Here is a 25197-nt window from a genome sequence, read left to right as displayed (position 1 = left end):
TTCGCTCCAGAAGCCCGACCCTCAGGTCCAGGGCTGGGCGTTACTTCCAGCCTCTGGGGCAGAGGCACAGCCTTCCACATCACCCCTCTTCTCCAGGGAGAGGCCATGACCACCCGCATCACCGTCATGGCTCTTCAACTCACTCATGGGAAAAGTACAGGCTTAGTGATCTGGCGGATGAGAGGTATGGCAGGGATTATCGGTCCAGATTTCCTAAATCTTCACTGGGTCCTTTTTATTCCCCTTACATCTAGAAAGTTCTCTACAAACGTTGAGACTCACCTCAAGTGTCAGTGTTCCGCAAAGTCTGCCCTGCGCCCCTCAGTGGCCTTGTTAAGGCGCTTATTCCATTAGACTGTAACAGTTCGTTGGCACATCCCCTAAAAATGACTCTTTGGACCTTTCCAAAAGCTACTTCACTACCATAATAAGGAGATACCAGAATCTACTTATATAATCTAGATTATATATTGAATTGTTTGTTACTTGATTGACCCTTTTCATGAAAATGTTTATAGACACCCTTGAACAGATTTCTGATTTTCTTTCTTCTTCTTCTTTTTATTTTTATTTTTGAGACAGGGTTTCTGTGTAGCTTTGGATCCTGTCCTGGCACTCTCTCTCTCTCTGTAGACCAGGCTGGCCTTGAATTCACAGAGATCCGCCTGCCTCTGCCTCCCAAGTGCTGGGATTAAAGGCATGTGCCACCACTGCCCAGCTCTAGATTTCTGATTTTTGTCTAAGGATAGAGTAGTAGAAATGGAGCAATTGAGTCAAACTGAAAGAAAAAAGATAAGACATTTATGTGGTGTGTGTACATGCACATTTTGTGGGTGCCTGCCATGAGATCAAAGAACAGCTTGTGAGTCAGCTCCCTTCTTCCATTATGTAGATCCCAGGGATTGAACTCGGGTGACCGTGCTTGGCTTTTTTTTTTTTTTAAGGTTTAGTTATTTCATGTATGTGGGTGCTTTATGTAGGTTCCAGGATCAACTCAGGTCAGGTCAGGATCATTTTTTGTTTTGTTTTGGTTTTTCTTTTTTTGTTTGTTTGTTTGAGACTTGGAACTCACTAGGTAGACCAGGCTGGCCTTGAACTCCTAGAGATTGGCCTGCCTCTGCCTCCCGAGCATGCCACCACTGCCTGGCTGTAGCAAGTGTTTTTACCCGCTGTGTTATCTTACTGGCCCCAAACTGACTGTTTTTGAAGCTCTTAGTCCATATTGTTAATTTTCTTACCTGAGGAGTTTCAAAGGTACCATTTTACATCACCACCTGCAGACATGGGAAGGGACACTTATCTCTACCTGGCAGAACTTCTGATCATCCCTCACAGGAGGCGGTATTTGTGGTGTTGGCTTCCTTTGTGGAGGAGAGTTCTCAGTGCCTTTTGGAACATGTAATTGAGTGAGCTTTCTTACTTCAATAAGACCTGAACATCACTCCTTTTGTAGCTTTTATTCTTTATTTCAGCTGTTGCTACAATAATTCACTTTCTCTCCTAGGGTTTAAGTGCTAAGTCAATACTCCACCCCTGAAATGCCAGTCGTCTTGGCAAACAGTCTATATATAAGAAATATACTCACCAAGCCCCTGGGATTGGGTCAGATGAGTTTTGAAGTTACCCAACCAGACAGGAAAGGCTGAAGCTGACCACATTGGTGATTTGTGCTGTGTTTGATTTTCTAACCTCAATTTTCAACAGCACCCAGTGGAACAAACAAGATCATTTCTGCGCTGCACTGGGGAGGGCCAGCGGCAGACACTAGAGTGAACTACAGTGGTTTCCCTAGCTGAGCATCCCAAGCCAGTGTGGCTCTGTCCCTGCCTCTGTCATTAGTTTTATATTCATGTCTTTACTGTCTGACTTTCTCGGTTGACGATGCCCACAAGGGCGGGTACTTTGTTGGTTTGTATATCCAGGACTTACAGCTATGCCTGGCTCATAGTGAGTTAATGATTCATTGAATGAGCTAAAGCTAAAGGATCCCTCTCCCAGTGGAATGTAAGCCTGGAGTTTGGCCAGCAAAAAAAAATCTGGACAAGATGACAGAATCTTCCCTCATATGGTTCTAGAGGCAAAGAGACTTATAGAAGGAAATAGAGAGGACAGATAGTCTGTAACATGGCCCTGAGCTCATTATTCCTTTGTCTTAGTATTGCTCCAGCTCTCAATACAGTTACAGGATACTGATGTGATCCATGAGTGCTGGCTGGTTGAATGAAAGCACTTGACCTCTGCCCTTAGAGATGGCAAGCCCTGAGAAGGAGTTAGTAAGCAGCCTTCCTGTCTTGTCAGATGCTCCCAATGGTTACTTCTTATCCATGCCATCTGACATTGGAATTCGTCACAGTCTGTGGCCCAGGAAGGAGCCTTTCATGCCTGTGAAGCCCAGCTGCAAATGAGAAGATGCTGCAGCAGGCAGTGTAGAGCTCAGGGACAGAGCAGGGCATGCATGCATGCTGGGGCCTGAGGCTTCTGAGCTCTGCTTTCTAGAAACCCCAGCTCTTTTGATGGTTTTTCATGAGCAGGCTCTCTTCCCACACCCATCACTGTATAGGACAACCGCGCATGTCAGGTGTTAGATTCTAGATTTCTGTCTGGCTCTGATTCTGAGAAACTGTGCGAACAGGCCCCTTTGCCTCTAAATTTCCTTTTCTTCTTTTGTAAAAACCTGAGATACCCGACAGGGTTAATTCCAAAACTTAATTAGATTTGGTTGCAAAACATAATAGGGATTATTCTTTAGAAGCCAGGAATGGTGATGTGTACCTTTAATCCTACCACCACTCAGGAGGTAGAGACAGGCAGATCTTTGAGGTCAGCCTAGTCGACAGAGCGAGTTCCAGAACATCCAGAGCTACACAGAGAAACCCTGTCTCAAAAAAACCAAAAGAGAAGGAGGAGGGGGAAAAGAAAAAGAAAAGAAACAACAAAACCTTGTCAATGAATGATTACAGGTTAAAATTTCTTGAGTTCTTTGTCTTCCCAGAATGCCTAGAGTCAGTGAGCTTACTGTATCCCACAGCCATTTGGTCCTGTCTGAAGAAACCGTGAAGCATCCCTTGTTTATCTACAAACCAAAACACATTTGTAGTCTTATAGTTAGAATACACACATATACAAGACAGCAAACACTGGCATATTTATACCCAAAATACTATGCTCTGGAACATATGTAATTGGAGAGAGAGAGATCATAATTTGTCACATCTGACAAGCAGGTTCTAGAATTTCAGTTCCTGAGCTGGAAAGAACCATGGAGATTTAACCCTGACTTGATTGTTTCATTTCCTAACTGAGGCAGGTATTTCCCAAAGAGAAACCTGAGGTGTTGAAGGTCACCCAGTGGTGTAAACTCCATCTCCTGAGTCAGGGACCATGCAGTGACTGCCCCTTGTGGTTTCTGTTCTGTATTAGTCAGGGTGCTTTCTCTAGAGCAGTGGTTCTCAAATCTGTGGGATGACTCCTTTTGGGGGGATGAATAGCCCTTTCACAGGGGTCACCTAAGACCATTGGAAATATCAAATATTGTGATTCATAACAGTGGCAAAATTACAGTTATGAAGTAGCAGTGAAATAATTTTATGGTTGGGTCACCATAATATGAAGAACTATATTAAAAGGTCACAGAATTAGGAAGGTTGAGATCCACTGCTCTAGAGGGTCAGAACTGATATATGACATTTAGCAGAGTGGCTTACAGGTTTTGGTCCAATTGTTGTGGCAACATTTCTGTAAGAAGCACTCGGACACCAATGAGAGTGAAAGGAAAAAGATGTTATTGACAGACCTAAGCTGAGATAGATGCTGAAAATCTTTGATTCCTGGTGTAGTGTGTATTTTCATTTTATACTCTAAAACCACAAGGTGGGGCAGCCAAGCAAACAAGATTGTACAAAATGGCAGCCATTGGGTTAAGGGCAATGACCCATTGTTTCAGCTATTTCTCCAGGTCTTTCTGTTTCAGGTAGCAAGTGAAGCCATGCTTAATGGGTAGTAACAGTGTAATAGGTAAGTAAACTACTAATAAATCAGTGTCTAATAGTTTCTACTTCATGACTGTTCTAATATTGGCTGTTTCAAGATGCAAAGTCAATTATATTTTGATTAATATGTGTGTGTGTGTGTGTGTGTGTGTGTGCGCGTGCGCGCTCCAGCCCATGTACCATGGCACATGTGTGAAGGTCAAAGGACAACTTGTGGGAGTTGGTTCTCTCTTCCATCAGGTAGGTCTCAGGAATAGAACTCATATCATCAGGCTTGACAGCAAGTGCCTTTACCTGGTGAATCGTCACTGTAGCCCAAGTGTGCTTTATAATACATTTTTATTGCCTTTGTGAGACAAGGTCTCACACAGCCCAGGCTAGTCTTTAACTCTCTGTGTGGCTGAAGATGACCTTGAACTCCTGATCCTCCTGCATCTACTTCATAAGTACTGGGATAATTGGCATGTACCACCACCACCACACCAGGTGTGTTTATTCTTTTGCTTTTTGTTATTGTTACTATCATTGTTATGATTCTGTCCTGTCTCCTCCCAACCTCAAGAAGAAAGAAGTTGCTTTCCATCTTGTCTCTAGACAGAAAGAAAAGAAATCAAAGACTCTTCTCTGAGATTTGCTTGTTGTCACTGGTGCCCTTCTTTCAGGCCCTTAGAGCCCTGTTTCTTACTCCCCTGCCAGTGTGCTTTCAGTCTGGCCACAAATTCTGTACCTCAAGACCAGCTTACCCTCTCCAAACTCAGTGTCTCCCATTGCCCTAACATAATCTTCCCACAGTCATGTAACTTGTCTCCACCACATTCCAGCTGTCCCTCAGCTCTGTCTGTTGCTGTCGTTCATGAACCCCGTGAAATGTCTATAATTAATTATCATCGATTAACTTGTTCAAGAAGTTTCCACTAAGTACTGCCAATATGCCTAGTAGCTTAGATACATTGAGAAGTGGCCAGAGTCCTTTTTTAGATTTTTTTTTTTTTTATAAAAAAAAGAGTTATTGATTCATTTTATGTGTGAGTGTTTTGCCTGCATTTATGTATGTGTGCCACATGTGTGCTGGTGCCCATTGAGGTAAAACAGTGCATAAGATCCCAGGAACTGGAGTTACAGATGGTCTTGATCCATTGTGTGAGTGCTGGGTCCTCTGCAAGACCAACATGTGTTCTTAACCACCCAGCTGTCCTTCCAGTCCTCCAAAGCCTTTTTTAATAGTTTTTTTTTTTTTGTCTTATGTGTATGAGTGTGTGTACATGGATGCCTGTGGGTGCCAGAAAAGGCATGGATCCCTTGGAGCTGGAGATAGAGATGCTTGTGAGCTGCCCGACATGGGTGTTGGGAATCAAACTCTGGTCTTCTGTAAGAGCAGTAAATGTTCTGTACCATCTCTCCAGCCCCCAGAGTCCTTGTCTAATTGCCTAGTCTCATAGCCTCATGAGACATCCATTAGCTCCTTTAACAAATATTTATTCAGTGCTGTCATGTCTGGCTTGTCTAGATGCCAGGAATAAAGTCAAAATTTTTAGCTCAGTGGGTTAAGGGCATGTTACCAACAAGCCTGATGAGATGACCTGAGTTATGGATACCTGCATGGAGGGAAGGAAAGAGCTGACTCCTACAAGTATTCTACCCTCCACCTGACCACAGTGACACACATGTATCCACATACATATATACATTTGATATATGTGTGTGTATGTATATACATATATGCTCCAAAGTTTATGTTCTTTAATTTTTTTGAGATTTACTTTCAGTTTTTATTCATGTTTATTTGTGTATCTGTGTGGGTATGAGCACAGGTGTCCAAAGAGGCCAGAAGAAGGAGCCAGACCCACTGGGAATAGAGTTACCTGGCTGTGAGTTGTCTTGTGTGGCTGCTGGGAACTGAGCCTGAGTTCTCTGGAATAGCAGCAAGCACTATTAACCACTCAGCCATCTCTTCATCACCCCACCCCATTTTTTGTTTTTTTGAGACAAGGTCTCACTATGTAGCCCTAGGCTGGCTTTGAACTCAGAGATCCACTGCTTCTGCCACCTAAGTACTGGGATTAAAGGCTAAAAGAGCTTGTTTTGTTTTAGTTTAGTTTTTTACCAAGATTTCACTATATAGTTCTGGCTGTTCTGGAAATCACTATATAAGCCAGGCTGGTCTCAAAATCACAGAGATCTGCTAGTCTTTGCCTCCAGAGTGCTGGGATCAAAGGTGTATGCCACTATATTTAGCTAAAAAACAAACAAACAAAAAAACCCAAAAACAACAACTTTTTTTTTTTGCTGGGTGGTAGTGGTACATGCCTTTAATCCCAGAATTTGGGAGGCAGAGGCAGGCATATTTCTGTGAGTTCAAGGCCAGCCTGGTCTACAATGTGAGTTCCAGGACAGGCTCCAAAGCCACAGAAAAACCCTTTCTCAAAAAACAAACAAACATCAAAAGACCCACTTTTTTCTTTTGCTTTGGTTTCTTGAGCTAAAAGCCTTTTTAAAAGCTTATTTTGTGTGCATGTGCTTGTGTGCATACATGTGTGTGCATGTGCTTGCATGTGTGAGTGTTTCTGTGTGTGTGTATGTGTAAATTTGCATGTGTGTGTACATGTGTATGTACATGTGCTTGCATGTGTGCATGTGTGTGCATGTGCTTGTGTGTGTGCATGCACCACTGTGTGGCTGTGGAGGTGACAGGACAACTAGTAGCATTTTGTTTTCTCCCTTGAACTCATGATGTCAAGTTTGGCCGTAAGTGCTTGTAGCAACTGAGCCAATGGCTTGCTTTATTTTATTGTTAAAGGAGATAGGATTGCTGTCTGCAGCCCAGTGTGGCTTTTCACTCACTGTGTAGCCCAGGCTGGCCTCAAACTCTCAATCCTGCCTCAGCTTCCTGAGTGCTGAGATTGCAAGCAAATGCCACAATATCTGGCTTACATACTGATGGGTAAAAATGGCAAGAAAAATAAGTAAAAGGTATAGGTTAGTTAGCTGGAACTGTAGGTCAATAGTGGTGGTAGACTACTTTCCAAGCATGCAGAGGCCCTGGGTTTGGTCCCTATTGCAATACAGAGAAACCCTGTCTCAAAAAAAAAAAAAAAAAAAAAAAAAAAAAAAAAGTGAGGAAATAGGTTACTGGCACATCTGACAGTGTTCACTACAGTTAGAGATATGGACAAGTGCAAATGTCCTGTGGCAGGGCTGTGCCAGGCATATTGTAGCATTGTGGGACTTACATAAGGCTAGAATCATTGGAGAGTGGAACAGGGGAGAAAATGTATAAGAGAAAATGACCAGCAGGGCAGGGGTGGCACACTCATTTACTCCCAGCACTTGGGAAGCAGAGGAGGCAGATCTCTGAGTTTGAGGCCAGCCTGGTCTACATAATTAGTTTCAGGATAACCAGGGCTATACAGAAGAAACCCTGGAGTGTGTGTGTGTGTGTGTGTGTGTGTGTGTGTGTGTGTGTGTTAGAGAGAGGGAGAGAGAGGGGGAGAGAGAGACAGAGAGAGGGAGGGAGGAAAGAGGATGAATCTGACCTGTGCTGCCTAGCTACTGGACTGGAAATATAGTCATAGGTAAGAAAAGTGGAAATGGGGAGGTTGCCATTGGGAGGGCAGGTGGTGGCAGTGTGGAAGGGTGGGAACAGGCTGTGGGTGAGCATAGAAGAGTCAAGGATGACCTGAGCAATTGGAGGATGGTGTCATGTCCTGACATGAGAGCACTGTAGGCAGAGGAGATTTGGGGTTGGGTAGCTATCAGGAGCTCAGTTTTTAACTGTATAACCCAAGATGCCTCCCTGCTAGACACTTGAGACAGCATCAAGAATGGCAGTGAGTAGAGAGTTTGGAGGGAACCATCATCCTTAGATGCCATTTTTTTTTTTTTAAGACAGGGTTTCTCTGTATTGTTTTAGAGACTGTTCTGGAACTCATTCTGTAGATCAGACTGGCCTTGAACTCACAGAGATCCACCTGCCTCTGCCTCCCTAGTGCTGGGATTAAAGGCATGCGACACTGACACCTAGTTATTTTGATTCTTTTAAAATAAATTTCAAACATAAAAATAGAACAGGACTTGGTTTCCCACCACCCAACCCCAGGCTTAAGAAGTTGTGCATTCTGTTGTTACTTGACACCATTTAAAGGCTGAAGACCATAGGATAGGATAGCTCCATAGGAGTGAGCGCAAAAAAGAAGACACAGTGACAAATCCTGGATCAATCCACCATTAAAAGATTGAGAAGATGAGGAGGTAACAAGGAGAGAGAGAATAGACAGCAAAATAAGACACACACACAGAGAAACCAGAATGGTATCCTGGGAGCTAGGTGCTGAATCAAACAACTGTGGAATGACAATTACAGTTCAGGGGGTAGACACTAAGAAAGAAAAATTAGCAAGCCAGGAGGCCGTTTAGTGTGAGACCTGACCTACTTAGGAGCCAGGGAAGATTCCCTGGGGCAAGGAGGCATTTAAACTGCAGGCTCTGGTCATTCCCTTTATTACCAACGAAAAGCCGGCCTTCTCTGTCCTGCCATCCTCACAACCCACTTCCCCTGTTTGGAATACTTAATTGAGAAATCATGTGGCAGCCACTAGTGCGGCGGGGGACGCGGAGACACAGCATACTTATATTGCAAATTTTGCCTGCGCCCAGGTTTAATCTGACTTCATTGCGTCCTCTCTCAGTCCATGGTGGACTTTTAACCTGGGTACCTCTGCAGCTTCTTCCAAGCTGTTCTGACGGAGGCCCTCTGGAATCTGACCCTGAATTGTCCTTCTGGGGGAAATGCAAGGGTTCCTGTCAAGCCTTTGGGACTAAGAATTGACCAATGAGTCGCTGTAGAGAAGATTGCTAGAGAGGCAAAGCGGGGCAGGTAGTAGGCACGCGGATGAATCAATATTGCACTGATTTAACAGAGGACCATAGAAGAGCAATCTCTAGAAATCCTTAGGAGAGGGACCTTGTCTATCTCATTCAGCACCAATCCCCAGCTAGGGTGGTGTGGAGACGGTAGTGGGAGGTGTTGTGTTGAGTAAACTTGACGCGTCCATAAGGGACACCAGCCTAGACTGGCCTTCCAAACCCCTCTCCAGGTGCAGTACGACTCCCCCAGGTCTGTTGTTCCTTATAAGGGTCCTGTGCAGAATTCCAGTGGCTCCCGGAGAAGCAGGCACAAACACCAGTTTTACTGCCAAGCTTTCCTTGCGTAGATTCCCAAGCGAAGGCAACTGTTGGTCTTCCCACTGCCGGCGCTCTAGGCTTCTGGAGGCGGCGCGTTCCGCAGCCAGACAGACAGTGAGGCTGTCATCCATCCTCTCCGACGTTCCTTTCACTTCCAGGCCTGCCTGCTTCCCACCCGGTGGCGGGTCGGGCACGTGCCAATATCCGCGCCCCCTCCTGGGCAGTCGGGGATGCTCTGCTGGCTACTCAGGAAGGGAAATCCCAGAGGAAGCCATTGTTGTCAAGTTCCCTGTTGTCGTCATCGGCCGAGGCGTGCCTAGGAGCCGGTTCCCCATCCTGGAGCTCGCCCTGGTGCAGCAAGGCTCTTTGCAACACACCTCTCCCTAACCCCCGCCCAAGCACCAGCGCAATTAGAATCAGGGGAACCCCAGGGCAAGCAGCGAGTTTAGAAAACCGACGGCTCTGGGCTAGACGAGTCCAGGGGGTTGGTTTAGCTGGACAGGGATACGATTTCCACCTTGACTCTGACTTGAACCAACAAGGTGACCTTGGCCCACGGCTTCCCCTCTGTCCTCCTGAGACGCGAACCGAACCGAGAGCAGAGGCCCCCAACACCGTAGGGAAGATTGGGAGGAGTGAGCCCCCTTTGGCCTAAGCGACAGAGGCCTCAGGCGTGCGTGGGCGGACCACACCAAAGGCGCGCAGACCCCGGGTTTTCTGCTCCGCTTCTCGGCTCACTGCCATCCCTTTACGCACGCCGCCCCGCAAACCTGGCGCGAGCCTAGCCGCACTCTTCCCCCGCCGGAACAGCCAGCCCGCTGCCCTGTTTGCCTAATCCGTTTTAAGCCTCACCTCCTCCGCGAAGCGCTCCCGGGTTAACCCCATCATTTCCAGACACTGTCTGGCGTGCTCACGATTTCTTTCGCTTTTTCATTTTTGTTTGGTTTGGTTTGCGTTTTGGAAATGCACACTCTCATCGTTTGGAACAACCATGTTGAGGGCAGGTGTCAATCCCCAGGACTTTGAATTCATAAGGCTCGGTGTGTTCCAAAGGATGCGGTTGGTGGGTTTATTGCCTGGGCTCGCTCTCTCTCTCTCTCTCTCTCTCTCTCTCTCTCTCTCTCTCTCTCTCTCTCTCTCTCTCTTTCTCTCTCTCCACACACACACACACACACACACACACCGCAGTTCTCTTTTCACCGCTGGTCTCTCCCCTCCTCCTACGGACCCTCCTCTTAGCAGGCTGTCACAGCTGAGAATGTGCAACCCAGTTCCCCTCTCCTTTTCATTCTACAGCGGCGGCAGGTGCGAGGAGTAGAGAGCATTGAGCATTTGAAGTTTTGACTCCAACCTTGGCCACCTGTAAGTCACTCCTTTCTCTGGACTTTGGTCTATCCCCAAACGAGTATACCAGACGGTGTTACAGTATGTAGGCAAGGAAGGAGTCACAAGCTGACAAGCGGAACAGGCAGCCTCCCTCAATGAACAGTGGCTAGTGACCCCAGAAAGGTGACAGTGTACCTCTTGCTGGGCCTCTCTGTGACAGGAACATAACCCACTGGCTTCAGTTGCTAGCCCGGCGCGGGGCCGTAATCTGATCCAGGTGGGGAAAAGGATGGGGAGTTTGTTCCAGGTCACATGACCTTGCGTGCTTCTAGGACTTAGTTTACTCCTCTGGAAGGTGGGCATTATATATGGGTTGAAGGACAGCAGAAAGGGTTTTGTTACCCAAGGTCCCTGTATAAAAATAAATGGTAATTAGCGGCACAGTGCTTGGCAGCAGATTTTGCTCATGGATTCCTATTCCAGAGCCTCCACTGTGGGATTTCTGGCTGGAGTCCTTAGAGTTGTTTGGGAACGTGTCACTGCTCACCCCAGATTCTCTCTGTTTCTCTCCAGATCGACTTGGCACCTGTGTCTGCCTTCGCGTGGGGGCCAGAGCCACAAAGTGATTGGGTGGTGGGACGACGTCCCTAAGCCCTCATGCATAGAACAGTGTCTCTTCCAAAAGTTTGGTGCCGGTGGGGACCCTAGGTGAGAAGAGCCGGGCTAGGAACTGGTGGGCGGGGCTTTGGAGAGGGCGGGGCTCTGGAGATGGAGTGCTCTCTAGAACCCCAGTGTCAGGGCACCGTGGTGGTTCCCCCACCCCACGATTTGGCGCGTGGGGTGGGGTGGGGGTGGGATAAGGCTTGGGATTTAGGGGCGGTCCTGGGGGGCGTGTCTTAAGTGTGGGAGAGAGAAAGATTCTGGAGCTTGGGGGCGGAGTTTGGGGAGCTCGCCCCACGTGGGGCGGGGCTCCTGCTGCCGCGGGCTCTGCAGTTCGGACTCAGAGCGCCACAGTCGCCGCAGTTCTCTCCACTCTGGTGGCCCCACGGCCTTGCGGGGAGTCCGGGTGGTCCTCGCGTCGCTCGGATTTGGCGCAAGGCCGGCCCCGCCTCTCCCCCTCCGTGTGGCTTAGACGGTCGGGGCCGCGGGGACATGGAGCCCTCTCCCGCCACCGGAGGCTCGGAGACCACCCGCCTCGTGAGTCCCCGGGACCGCAGCAGTGCCGGCGGCGGCCTGAGATTGAAGAGGTAGGATAGACCGGGGCTGGCTGTCAGCCCGGGGGCGCCAGACTCATGCCATCGGTCCATTTCGTTGTCTCCCTCAGCGCGGGCCCGCCTGCTTCCCAGCGCCCCGCTGATCGCCGGCCGCAGCCCGCCCCCTCCCCGCCCCGCCTCTGTCCGACACCCCATTTTCTCGATTCAGTCCCCTGCCGCGTTGCCCCTAGCCTCCTGACCCCTGCGCCGCCTCCGCCGCCGCTGTGGCTCCGTGCGGCCGCCGCTCCGTCGGACCGAGCGGGCCAGGTACGGCGATGTCCGCATTGCCCCGTGAGCCTCGCCTCCCGGCATCGGAACCCCGGCTTTAGGCCCCGGACCCTTCCCTCAGCACCCCGGGCTCGGGGCATCCCATCCAGCGGTGGCCAGTTGTGGGCCCCGGCCCCGGCCCCGGGGATCGGCTCGGGCTCAGCGGGCGGCCGGGAGGAAGCGAGGGGGCGGCGAGGAAGGAGCAGGTGCGGGCTGGGCGGCGGGGGGTATTCCCGGCTCCGCACAGACGGGGCCGGGGGCGGCGAGGTGTGAAATGAGGCGCCGAGCGGCCGGGACAGCGGGCCGGGGGCGGCGGCAGAACCTCCCCCGCACCCTGCGGGCCTCCCGCGCCCGCCGCCCGCCGCCGGCTCCGTCTGCCCTGCCATCTCGGAGCGGCCACCGCGACAGGCCCTCCCTGGCACCTCCGCTAGCCATTTTGTCTGAGAGCGGACCGTCCGTTTGTCTCTGGAATTTAACAGGGTCTCCGGCTTTTTCTGTTCTTCAATCTCCCTCAGTCTTTCAGTTTCCCTCCCAATCCTCTCCTTTTGTCTCTGGTCTGGTCTTTTTGTGTTTCCAGTTCTTTCCTTGGGAAGGGGGCCTTAAACCTGAGTGGGTGGGGGGATGGGGGCGCAGAACGAAAGGAAGGATTCTTCCTGCAGGGGACTGCAGTGGTAGGTAGCTGTGGGCCGCTAGCTGTGGCCCTGACATCGCTCCCCAATACCCTTTTGACTTTGCATCAGCCTCTCTTGCCCAAAGAATACCCCAGGCCTCACGCCCCCCCCCACGCTATATGTTTTTGTTGTTTGTTGGGGGTTTCAGAAGGCCAGGAAAGGAAACATCCTCCAGCCCTGGACAAAACGTAGCCACACCTCCACACCCTAGCAGAAAGGCCCCTTTAGTGCCCACTTGATGCCAAACAAAAGGAGGCAGCCTGTTGATGGGTGGCTACATTGATGGTTGGTTGTGTTGTGCCTTACAGGCCCAAGGAAGATGTCTTGCTACAGCCTCCAAATTGCCCAGCATCTGTTTCCTTTTCAGATTGCATCTTCATCCATCTCCTGGACCATTTTCATCCTCATATGACCATTAGTCACCAAATCCTGCACGATTTTCCTAGGCTCTGCCTGTTTCCCTGACCCTCCTCTGATACTGTGTCTGGCCGAGCGTCCAGCCAGATCCATTCTAGACTCCTCTATGTCCTCTCTCCCACACACCATCATCAAGGTCATTTCAACATGAAGATACTTTCTCTGATAACCAGTGGGTCTCCTGGCTTCTTTCCTTTGAGCCCTTTCCTCAGCCCTTCACCTAGCACCATGCTTACACTTCAAGCTGCATACCCTGTCATGCTTTGGGTCTCTACGATGCCCTCCACATCCCCATTAAAACCAGTCATTCCCTCCCCTGTGCTCCAAAGTGATTTGTTCTGAATAACACCAAACCCTGGCCTCCCCCTGGTAGAAGTCATGTCATACATATGTCCCCCACCAGACCGGGGCTCCTTGTGTTGGATACTGTTTGCCATACCTCATGGAACAAGCAAGGATGGGTCCTCTCCCTGTCTCTTTTGCATACTCATCCTCAGCCTGGGAAGACATAAACCTACCTTTCCACTCTCAAGTTTTCTCTATAGCCACTGGGTGCCCTCAGCCTCGGCTCCGCCCTTCAACAGTGTTCTTTTCAGTCGGATAGTTGCCAGTGCCCCTTCTCATTTCCTGCTGCCCTCTGTCTAGTTCAAAGCCCTCATTTTCCCATCGGGATCCGTGTTCACCTGTATTTCAGGACTGTCTTCTGTGTTGGGCCTTTATTTTGTTCCTTCCTTGCTGGGATCCAAGAAGGACAGTGAGGGCAATGAGAATTGGGTTAAAATAGCTTCCAAACTGTCAGTTTGAGTCCTACCTGTGGCATCCCTAGGTAAGGTCCCATCCCTGTTGTCAAGGGATGTGTGGACATACTAGGCTCCAGTTAACGAGCTGGACTATAAATCCATTGCTCCTGTCCCTACCACCCCAGCTGTAGTAGGCAGAAACCTCCGCTCCTGTGACAACCTTGCTTGCTCCCCTCGTATGTGTTCAAGGCTAGCCTTCAACAATTGATCCTCCTGCCTCAACTTCCTATGTGCAGGGACTGCAGGCATGAGTCATCATGCAGTTTCCACTTCCCTTTCAAAGGATGTCACTTGTATCTCCTGGCTTGAGAGGAAGGGGACAGACAGGCTTTGGGGACCAAGGCATTGGAGCAAGGCTGAGAGATGTATGAATCGGGACTGTGTGTACCATGCTCTCATACCTGCTCTCTTTCGTGTTTCTCTGGCACTTTGGCTGTCTCTGTTACAACCCTCCTCATTTTTCAGGCCCTCCTCATGTGGTTTCTGTGATCTCCCCACTAGAACTCACTTGAGAGCACCAGAATTCCTCCAACAGCAACATCTGCCTTCTGCTGTGTGTCATCGTGTCTAGTCCACATTTGTTCCATTCACCAAGAACTCTCATCATTCAGGAAGAGTGGCCATCCGCTTTGCATCCCTGGGGTGCCTCTCATAGTCTAGGAATTTGGTCAGTATCTAGTCCCAGCTCCACCACCTGCCCCGTGTGGCCCTGTTGGCTCTTTCCCTCCTGGGCCTTGCATTTCACATCCATGTGTTAAAACACTAGATTTTACTTTTCAGGTGTGGGATTCTGTGGCCCTGTGTATGGGAGGAGAGAGAGCCTGGGTCTGAGTGTTTATTTGAGCCCCCACATACCTGTTGGGTCTAGCAAAGGGGCAAAGATGAGCCCATCTTCTCAGGCACGCACCAGGTCCATCAACCTGTGGCTGACTGGCAGTTCTGTGGCCAGGCTCAAGGGTGACCATGCTGCCTGCCTCAGTCTTTTTGCAGAGCCCTCAGAGCCGCTCCCTGAGGAGCCCAAGCTTGAGGGAATGGCCTTCCACCACTGCCATAAGGACCCCGTGCCGCAGGCAGGCCTCTCTCCAGAGCGGCTGCAAGCCCGGAGGCAGCTGTGTGCCGCCTGTGCTGTGTGCTTCATCTTCATGGCTGGGGAGGTGGTTGGTAAGTTGGGGACACCTCTCCGGTGCCACATCTGCACCAAGACCCAAGGCCCCTGGGTGGAGAAGCAGGCAAGAGGAGGGCTGGGAGGGACTGTCGAGGACAGGGCACCTCGCCTGGGATTCAGGATGAACCAGCATGGGGTTTGTGGGGCAGGCTCCATGTGAACTCGCCTGTTCTCTTGTTAGGAAAACCAAATATATCATTAAGGAAAGACTAGAAAAAAATCCTGTGTTCACCAGATATGGTGGTGGTGCACGCACCTTTAATCCCTGTCTCAATAATAATAATAATAATAATAATAATGAAATACTCATAATCTTTGCCCTGAGAAAACCCCCGTCTCTTTTCCGTGCCTCCCTTTTCCACACTGCATATGTGCTACAACTCCAGGCCCTGCGCTCTTACCCCTTGCAGGTGGGTATTTGGCACATAGCTTGGCCATTATGACCGATGCTGCACACTTGCTGGCAGATGTAGGCAGCATGATGGGCAGCCTCTTCTCTCTTTGGCTCTCTACTCGGCCAGCCACCCGAACCATGACCTTTGGCTGGCACCGCTCAGGTAAAACCCTGCATGACTTGGTGCTATCCCCTGCCCCCGCCTGCCAGTGCCTGAGGGCCCCGACCTGACAACTGGTCTTTCCCTGCAGAGACTCTGGGGGCTTTGGCCTCTGTGGTCTCTCTCTGGATGGTCACTGGCGTCCTGCTGTACCTGGCCTTCATCCGCCTGCTGCACAGTGACTACCACATCGAGGGGGGTGCCATGCTGCTCACCGCCAGCATCGCCGTCTGTGCCAATATGCTGTATGTCCCAGTGTGTGGTGGGCTCCAGGTGGGGTCCAGGGATAGAGGGTCTTCTTCCAGAATGGTAGAGCTAACACACGCTCACACAAACACACACACACACTCACACAACACATACACACACTTTCACACACACACATACACACAGTCTATGATACACACACTCCCTCATACACACACATACACTCATACACACTCTCATATACGCACATTCACATACACACACTCACAACACACATACATACATACATACTCTCACACACTCACACAATACACTCTCGCACACTCACACAGATTCACACACACACATACACTCACACACACATACACACTCTCATACACATACTCACATACATAGACACACTCACACACACACATTCACACACATACACTCACACACACATACATACACTCACACACACACTTATTGCTGTTAAATAAGGATCAGGATAAACAAATAGGCCGAATAGATGTTTATTCAGGGCAAAATAACTTACAACATAGACAGATGAACATCAACAAGTACCACCTGTCCGAATCCCTCCAGCAAGAGAGCTTTTCCCAGCTCTTCCTCAGACCTCCTTCCACAGGTCGCATCCGCCCATGACTCCACCCCCAAAGGGCGTGGTCAGTGCCACAGAATGACTATCTCACTACACACACTCTTACACACACATATACACATACACATACAACACACACACATACTCACACTCTCACACACACATACTCACACTCTCACACACACACATACACACACACTCTCTTTCACACACACGACAGAGAGAGAGAAAGAGAGCACTCCATTGTTTTACTGGGTACGTCTGAAAAGGAATGGGAAATAATCAGCCAGGAGATATTTGGTGAAGCCTTACTGGATACTGGCCCTACTTTTACCACTTGGTCTTATTTGAGTCTATTAATCCATGAGCACTAGCTTCCCTCTTAGAATCCTGTAAAAGATACTCCCGGGGGCAGTTGACTATTTAAATGTCAGGGCCAGGACCTGAACCTCCATCTCTGGCTCCATGTCCAGTATCTTTTGCCCCTGACAGTGCTCTCTGTTAGGTAGTGCTGCTTTCCTGGGATGGGAAGCTGGTGGAGGTGGGGCCTATAGACAGCAAGAACAGGCCATCTGGCTAACCTCTCTCCTTCTCCTTCAGAATGGCCTTTGTGCTGCACCAGGCTGGGCCCCCCCACAGCCATGGATCTAGGGGTGCAGAATATGCACCACTGGAGGAGGGGCAAGGATACCCCTTGCCCCTGGGAAACACCAGTGTGCGGGCTGCCTTTGTGCATGTGCTGGGAGATCTCCTTCAGAGCCTGGGAGTCCTGGCTGCCTCCATCCTCATCTACTTCAAGGTACTGCTATGGAGGCTGCCTCAGTCTCCCACCCCTATTCTGAATACCATTTCCCTTTCCCTGTACCTCTGCCATCCTCATTCACGTTAGCTTCTAGCTTCTCAGGGCATCTCCTGTCTCTGGGCCTTGTCTCTTTCCCCTCTGTGAGTCTCAGGATCCCTTCAGGTTCTGTTTGCCAAGATGGGCCCAGAACCTTCTCTAAGAGTTGTCACTTTCCTATAGCCTCAGTACAAGGCGGCTGATCCCATCAGTACTTTTCTCTTCTCGATCTGTGCCCTTGGATCCACAGCCCCGACCCTTCGAGATGTTCTCCGAATCCTCATGGAAGGTGAATTCAACACTGAGGCTCCCACCCTGGGGCTCCCTCAGTCCTCCATCCCATCCTGAAACAGTATGAGAAAGCTGGTTCATGGGGCCCATTGCCAGGGAGGCCTGGGGTCAACGGGGTGGGGGAGAATAGGGCTGGGCAGGGTGGCGTTTGGTGGGGCTGCTCCTGGGCAGGGAGAGCCCTGGCAGCAATATGGTGGCATTGGTTGTAGGTGCCCCTCGAAGCGTGGGGTTTGAACCTGTAAGGGACACACTGCTGTCAGTGCCAGGAGTCCGAGCAACCCATGAGCTCCACCTGTGGGCCCTGACGCTGACTTACCATGTTGTCTCTGCACACCTGGCTATCGGTGAGTGATAACAAGCCCCTCCACTGCCACCTGTGGCAACAGCCTCACTTATGGTGGCATTGCTTGTTTGCTTGAGACAGAGTCTCACTCCATAGCCCAGGTGTCCCTAAGAGCCTCCTGCCTCCGCCTCCTGAGTGCTGGGGTTCACGTCTGAAATACCTTGCCGGCCTGTTGTGGTTTTCTTGGTCTCTCTCACGCACATTCATGTGCACACTCATGCATATACATGCTCTGGAGACAAGGAGGCCTGGGCACTTCAGTACCATTTCTGAAGTAGTGTGGGGACCTGGGACCTTTAAAACATTATCAGTACCTCCAGGATGTAGCTCAGCAACTGTGGCAGCTCCACTCAGTAGGGTGTTACGTTGCTATTTAAAGTGATGATTATGAAGCCTGTGTGGCAACTAGGGAAAATGTTTGTGGTATAATGCTTGAGAAAAAAAAAGCTGAATATAAATTATATCTACATTATGATTCAACTATTAAAATATATATACAGTGACTCATGAGCTGACAAAGGGTTTTTGAGTCTCTCCCAGATGCAAGAAGCAATCAGAGGCATGCAATTTGGATGCCAAAAATATCATAACTTGTGGGCTGTCGGATGGTAACTGGAGAGGGACAGTGGGACAGAATGCGTAACATCTGGCTTGTCCTGGAAATACAGTGGTGTGGCCACTGAGCTATCCAGCTGTATATTGATGCTCAGAGGCAGGAAGAAATAAGTAACCAGCAGTTTACTGTGTCAGCATGGCCCATTGGTGTGAGTGTCTCTCACGCTGTCTTTACAGTTTTACACTGTTCATATAATGCAGTGATGCAGAAGGAAAGTGAAGAGGCCCGTTCAGTCCTTCAGGGCTGCGTTGTGTCTGGGCCCCTTCATTCCTTATCTCAGCCCTCGGCTGCGCCCAACTCCCTGGGGACTGAGCTACCTCTTATCACCCTCCCACAGACTCCACGGCTGACCCTGAAGCTGTCCTGGCTGAAGCCTCATCCCGGCTCTATTCCCGGTTTGGATTCTCCAGCTGCACCCTGCAGGTGGAGCAATACCATCCTGAGATGGCCCAGTGTCTGCGCTGCCAGGAGCCCCCCCAAGCCTGAGCCCCAGCCCCACCCTCACCCCACTGCCAGGCCCAGGCTCAGCCCTGGACTCTCAGCACCTGCCTCCCCATCACAGAAGGGACCACCCTCTCTCCATCTTCACCTGCCAAATGCCCCAGTGGTCAAGACCAAAGCGTGTATGAGGGGGTGGGGGGAAGTCAGACTGAATAGCTGTAAGCAGTTTAGGGGTGTGGGGTGTGTGGAAGCCCACCATTCCTGCTCCACATGGCCTTGTCCTTTCTGTGCAAATCACATGTCCTTGTGGCAGGCTGGCTGGCTAGCTGGGAACATCTGCCTGTCTGTGTGCTCTTTGTGTGCCTATGCCTGGGGAGGTCATCAGGGCCCCCTCCCCTCGTGATCCTTGCTCTGTCTATGCAGGGGCCCCAAAGCCTGCACTTTTGTTTGTGTGCTAGTCCTGTGTTTTGTCTGTTGTGTATGTGTGTTCTTTGGTGCTGTGGCCTGTGTGTCTTTGTGCCTCTGTGGCTGTGCTGGTCCCTATGAGTCTGCTGTACCTGTGTGTCCATTTAGGGATCTGTCTGTCCATCCTTCTGTTGGTGCTGTGCCCTCAGCTTTCCCTAGGGAGAAGGAGGGATCCACTGCAGCTCCGCCAATAAACTTGTATCCAACTGCATTTCTGTACTCTGTGACTTCAGAAGTGGAACGTGGAGTGACCACCCACAGCCCTCCTGGCCCTTCACAGTCATCTGTCCCTGTTTACTGATAGACTCAGATAGAGGCTGAAAGCTACCAGCCTCTCCCAGCTTTTCCAGCCTGGGTGCTTGACACAGAAGAGCCCCGTGTGAGCAGAGCAGGGCTGTAGGAGGTGATCCATCCTCACTTGAAAGCTCTAGCAGGCCAGGCCATGCTCCTGTTAGTGGGAAACTGAAATGCTTTGGGGCAAGGGGCTCAACTACAGGGCTGCTGCGGGCTTGGTCCTTGGGCTGAGTCTGCAGGGCTGGGAAAAGCAGCAAGCTCATTGTCCAGGTGTAGGCTGTGTATGAATACCAGGGTTTTCCTCACACACTTACTCTCCAGTCTTAAAAGCCATGTATTTCAAAGACTCTTAAAAGATGCTGTCTTCTCTGTCTCTTGGTGTTTTGAGACAGGATTTCCTGACTCTCCTCTGTAGACCAGGCTAGCCATGAATTCAAAGTTCAAGTGCAGGGATTAAAGGCATGTGCTACCTGTCTCATTTTTATAAACAGTCTCATGCGGTCCAGGCTGGCCTTGAATTGGCTGTGTAGCCAAGGATAACCTTAAATGTTTTTAATCTCCTGTCTCCACTTCCTGAGTGCTAGGGTTGCAAGCATGGGTTACCACAAGCTTTATAAGGTGCTAGGAGTCAAAACCAGGGCTTCATGTGTGTGAGGTAAGAACTCTTAACAAGTGAGTTACAGTACTCTAACCAGTGCGCTCTCTCTCTCTCTCTCTCTCTCACACACACACACACACACCCACACACACGGCGGGGGGTGTGCTCACTTCTGTACCTCTGCCTTCCAAGTGCTAGGATTATAACCACCATGTCCTGCTAGCTCTTAAAAAATCGAACTCTCTGTGCTTTGGCTTTAGACCCGTGCTTTGGAGCAGCAGAAGTTAGCTGGCCCTTCCTCCCTGAATTTCAGCCCAAAGCCCAGGCCCTGCATGTTTTCACTGGCCCATTCATGTTTCTGTGAGCTATTCTTCCCATAATGGAAATACTTTATCCTAAAGTTGTTTTTTAATTATAAAAGCAGTATACCCTTATTGGGGGTCAACAAAGGGAAAGTGCTTTCTGTCCTTACTCCCAGGAGTAACTGCTATTCAGCCCCCTTCTTGTGTGCACACCAATATCTATAATGACATAAATGGGATCCCTTTATAGAAGCCATGGTGTCTGTCAGCTATTTTGACATGCATCCTGAACACATTTTTCTCCAGCGGGTTTCATGACATTTTTCAAGATGAGGCGTTGGACATGTTGACAGTAGGCCTTCTTATTGATGTCCAGCTGGGATCCTAGCCCCGCTAGGCACTTAGTGGATGGCAGCAATGGCTGGTTTGGAACCAGAGCTGGGGGTGAAGGGCTGGGGTCCACCCACTCAGGCACAATTCAGGGACTACCCCAGCTGCTCTCCATGCTTTGCTAGCTCCTGACACTTTCTCATTTTCCGTCTCATTGATTACAGGCCCCAAGTGGCAGGGTGGGGGTGGGGAGGAATGGGGAATAGGGGCGGGTGGACATGATCACCCTGTGAAGCAGCTTTAATTTGCTGCCACCTGAGATGGCTGGTACAGGCGAGGGAGCTGGTTGCTCAGGACATGAAGAGACCAGGTATCCAGCCTGGCCACCAAAGGGTACCCTCCACAAGGGTCTGAGAGGACTCACTGAAAGCACGTGCTTGTGACCTGGGTGATGATGGAGCGGGCCACAGCCCGGCCAGCCTCCTGTGCCACCACAGACTCTTGAAACACTGGTCATGTCTTCTCCAGTCACCTGCTGCCCTGGTGCTTCCAGACCTGGGCCTCTGGGGCCAGTTCTGCTGTTACCTTCTTTCTGCAAACTCTGCTCACTGCCTCTCTACAGTTCAGCTTTCCCAGTGGTAACAAGGGTCCCTGACACGGCCGGTGTAAGCATGCCTGGTATAGAGAGTATGTATGTACAAAAGGTTATTAGCTGTGGGGTAAAAGCCAGGAAGCAGACAGGGAAAAAGAGAGCCTGCACCCTGGCAGAGACAAGAACCAACTGTATTGATTTTGGGCTCTGTGCACAGAACTGAAGTAAGTAGTAGTGTTTGCATGTTACAGATAGGGAAACTGAGGCTGGTCACACAACTCAGTGGCTGTCAAAGTAGAGATTTAGACTTTGCTTTGTAATGGATAGAGTCTCCAAGAAGCCAGTCTCCAGTGTCACACACCTTTAATCCCAGCGCTTGGGAGGTAGAGGCAGGCAGATCCCTGTTAGTTTGAGACTACCTTCAGCCTGGTCTACAGAGCTAGTTCCAGGACAGCCAGGACTATACAAACAAACAAACAAACAAAAACCTCTGTCTAAAAAAAAAAAAAAAAAAAAAAAAAAAAGACAGGGAAGGAAGGAAGGCAGACAGGCCCCACAGCATTCTCCATTCTTCATTGGCACTCCCTCCCAAGGGAGCCCAGGAAACCCTTATCTGCAGAGCTGCCATCGCCCCTTCTTATTATTCTCCAGTGCTCTTGCTTATCTGGAAGTCCCTTCCTCCAGGTACTGGTCTCTGCTGATAAAAATATATGATGGAGATAAGGTAATGAGCTAAAGTGTGAGTGGATGGGAGAGACTACAGAGAAGGAAAGCAAGCGGGTCCCCAGATGGCTGAATAACTGGGGAAGAAAAGGGTCTACCAGCCAGAGAGGGGCCAGAACTGAAGCCTAGCAAGGGTGAGGGGGACAGGCAGGGAGCTGGGCTTGTCTTGTGAAACCAAGTGCAGCTGAGGCTGTGGGGTCTAAAAGGCTTGGGAGACACCATGGCAGAAAGACAAGAGCTGTCTTTCTCATGGGAACGCCCAGAGTCTGACTGCAGCTCACAAAGCCTTATCCCTTCCCAGCCCCCTCACAGGAACTTCATTACAGACTAGTCTGAAGGGGGCGCTATGGCGAGCTGGCATCTGGGAGCAGCGCCCCCCTGTGGCTGGTGCTACGACAGCAGCTGGGCCGCCAGAATTGAAGGGAATCTCAGTGGAATGGGAAAACCCAGAATGCTGCTGCCCTTATTCCTGGCAGGTCATCTTACTGCTTCCTCATTCTCAACTCGGCAGGCCTCCCTGTCCCCCGGCTTGAACCCCAAGTCTGTCCCATCAGCACACTTTCCAAAGGGTGCCAAGAAGATGCAGGCCTGGCTGGGGCAAAGCCTGAGGCTACAGATGCACTTGTGGTCACCCAAGAACCTACAGGCAAACCAGATCCTGTTGTCGAGAAGAGAGGAGGTGGGGGGTTGGGGTAGAGCTGAGGGCACCTGTGCCTTCCGGACTCGGTCTCTGATTCCCACTCTCTCCCTGAAGACAAGCAACAGCCCGGCTGGGGACTTTCCCTCAGAGACCCTCGCCTTAACACCTAACACTCGGTCCCATTCTGTTTCCTTAAGTCCAACAATTAGGCACCAACTTAAAAAGGACTGTGGCCAAAACCAGGGAGAAACAGGAACAAAACCCAGGGAAGAAAGCACAATAAAGCGCCCTCAAGCAAGCAGATTTCAGAGCCCACAGCAGCAAATTCACCTTTCCCTGACCCTACAGGACCTGAAGATCTCTGCTCCCTGCCCCTCCACCGACTTCCTAGGTCAGGTCTAGACCACCCAAGACTTCTGGAGGTGATGGTGGGGAGGCTGCCCGGTATGGCAGTCCTTGAAGGGTGCTGCCAGCCTGGCTCCTAGCAAATGCTCAGCAGGACTGCTGGTGAAAGGGTGGATAGAAGGGACCATCGGCCCATCCCCAGCTATCAGGACAACACCCAGGCAATCAGTGTCCCTTATGTCCCCATCTCCCACTGCTGAGCCAATAGGCCACTTTCTTACATGCTGACCACACCCCACCACCCCCACTTCCTGGGAGGCAGTCACTTACCTAAGTCCCTCCATGGTGGGTGACATGCCTTTCCTTAGGCCTATCCTGGACCCTGCTTCCCCTTGACACAGGTCTAGTGACCAATAAATCTCCTTGGGTTTATTGCGGCTCTCCCAGCCCTTCCTAAGCAGCCCGAGGTTGTGGTTCTCTTTGCAATTAATGTCAACTTCTAAACCAGGCCCTCAGTAACTAGGTGATGCTTGGTACCCACCCACCTTCCCACCATGAAACCCTGGATGACAACAGTTCAGCCCTCACCCCAGCCTACACCAGGGTCTGATGCCGCTTCCCATCCAGCCACCTCCTGAAAGACTCTCTCAGTTCTTTACCCACTCTTTAAGAGTCAGACTTTAACTAGGCACTGATAGCACACACCTTTAATCCCAGCACTCAGGAGGCAGAGGCAGGTGAGTCTCTGTGAGTTTGAGGCTGGTCTGGTCAAGAGAGTGAATTCCAGGACAGCAGAGCTACACACTGAGACTCTGTCTCAAAAAAAAAAAAAAAAAAAAAAAAAAAAAAAAAAAAAACAAACTACATGGGTTCTGGGACTTGAACTTGGGTCCTCATGTTTGCAAGACAAGCACTTTTCTGTCTGAGTTTTTCTCCCAGCCCCATCCATGCCATTTCTAATTTTTTTTATTATTTTAATTGTGTGTGTATGAATGCATGTCACATGTGTGTGGGTGACCCTGGACGATCTCCTGGAGCTGGAGTTACAGCAGTTGTGAGCTGTTTTATATGGGTTCTGGGAGTCAAACACGGGTCCTCTGCTGGAAGAGTAATGTGTGCTCTTAGCCACCAGACAATCCCTCAGTTCCAAATACTTTATTTTAAATTATCGTCTGTTGGATAGAAAGAGAAGAAACCATCCTGGGTGAGGTAACCCAGTCACAAAAAGACAAACATGGTATGTACTCAAACATGTATGGATATCAGACACAGAGCAAAGGATCACCAGCCTGCAATCCCCACTGCCAGAAAAGCTAGGAAATAAGGATCCTAAGAGAGACATACATGGCCCCCCTGAGAAGGGGAAAGGGAGATCTCCTGAGCAAGTTGGGAGCATGGGGGAGGGAGGGAAGAGGGGGTCAGGAGAAAGAGAAGGGGGAAGGGGGAGCAGGGAGATTGAGGCGGGGAAAGAGAAGGGGAGAGTAAGAAGAGAGATACCACTGCAGGGTTAAAGAGAAATCTGGCATCGGGAAATGCCCAGAGATCTACAAGGATGACCCCCACTAACAATCTAAGCAGTAGTGGAGAGGCTGCCTTAAATGCCCTTCCCCGATAATGAGATTGACTACTCCCTTATATGCCATCCTAGAGCCTTCATCTAGTGGCTGATGGAAGCAGAAGCAGACACCCACAGCTGAACACTGAGCTGAACTCCTGGAATCCAGTTGCAGAGAGGGAGGAGTGATGAGTAAAGGGGTCAAGATCAGGCTGGGGAAACCCACAGAGACACTTGACCTGAACAAGGGTGAGCTTATGAACCCCAGTCTGATAGTTGGGAAACCAGCATAGGACTGGCCCAGGCTCCCTGAATGTGGGTGTTAGGAGGACTGGGCAGTCTATGGGACCTCTGGTAGTGGATCAGTATTTATTCCTAGTATAGGAATGGACT

General features: G+C 50.1%; 1 protein-coding gene across 1 annotated transcript; it reads left to right on the top strand.

Moving 5' to 3' along the window:
• The first annotated feature begins 2 nt into the window (after positions 1–2).
• Positions 3–19636, top strand: Slc30a3 (solute carrier family 30 member 3). The gene is made up of 11 exons (XM_051181785.1): positions 3–184; positions 10467–10532; positions 11070–11204; positions 11629–11743; positions 14884–15065; positions 15480–15626; positions 15715–15868; positions 17032–17230; positions 17453–17558; positions 17770–17904; positions 18857–19636. Exons 4-11 carry the CDS (start codon positions 11649–11651, stop codon positions 19003–19005), a joined length of 1167 nt encoding a protein of 388 aa, XP_051037742.1. The 5' UTR covers positions 3–184; positions 10467–10532; positions 11070–11204; positions 11629–11648; the 3' UTR covers positions 19006–19636.
• Positions 19637–25197: the final 5561 nt, after the last annotated feature.

The sequence above is a fragment of the Phodopus roborovskii genome, unplaced genomic scaffold (genome assembly GCF_943737965.1).
Source record: "Phodopus roborovskii unplaced genomic scaffold, PHOROB, whole genome shotgun sequence".
In the NCBI taxonomy this organism is placed as follows: domain Eukaryota; kingdom Metazoa; phylum Chordata; class Mammalia; order Rodentia; family Cricetidae; genus Phodopus; species Phodopus roborovskii.
This window is presented reverse-complemented; position numbering and strand designations above follow the sequence as displayed.

What these genes read in the sequence shown, in the direction of transcription:
- Slc30a3 (XM_051181785.1), top strand. Translation starts at nt 11,649, where the DNA reads ATGGAGCCCTCTCCCGCCACCGGAGGCTCGGAGACCACCCGCCTCGTG. An exon ending in GGCGGCCTGAGATTGAAGAG is followed by an intron (nt 11,744 to 14,883) that starts GTAGGATAGACC and finishes TGCCTGCCTCAG; the next exon opens with TCTTTTTGCAGAGCCCTCAG. An exon ending in CATGGCTGGGGAGGTGGTTG is followed by an intron (nt 15,066 to 15,479) that starts GTAAGTTGGGGA and finishes TACCCCTTGCAG; the next exon opens with GTGGGTATTTGGCACATAGC.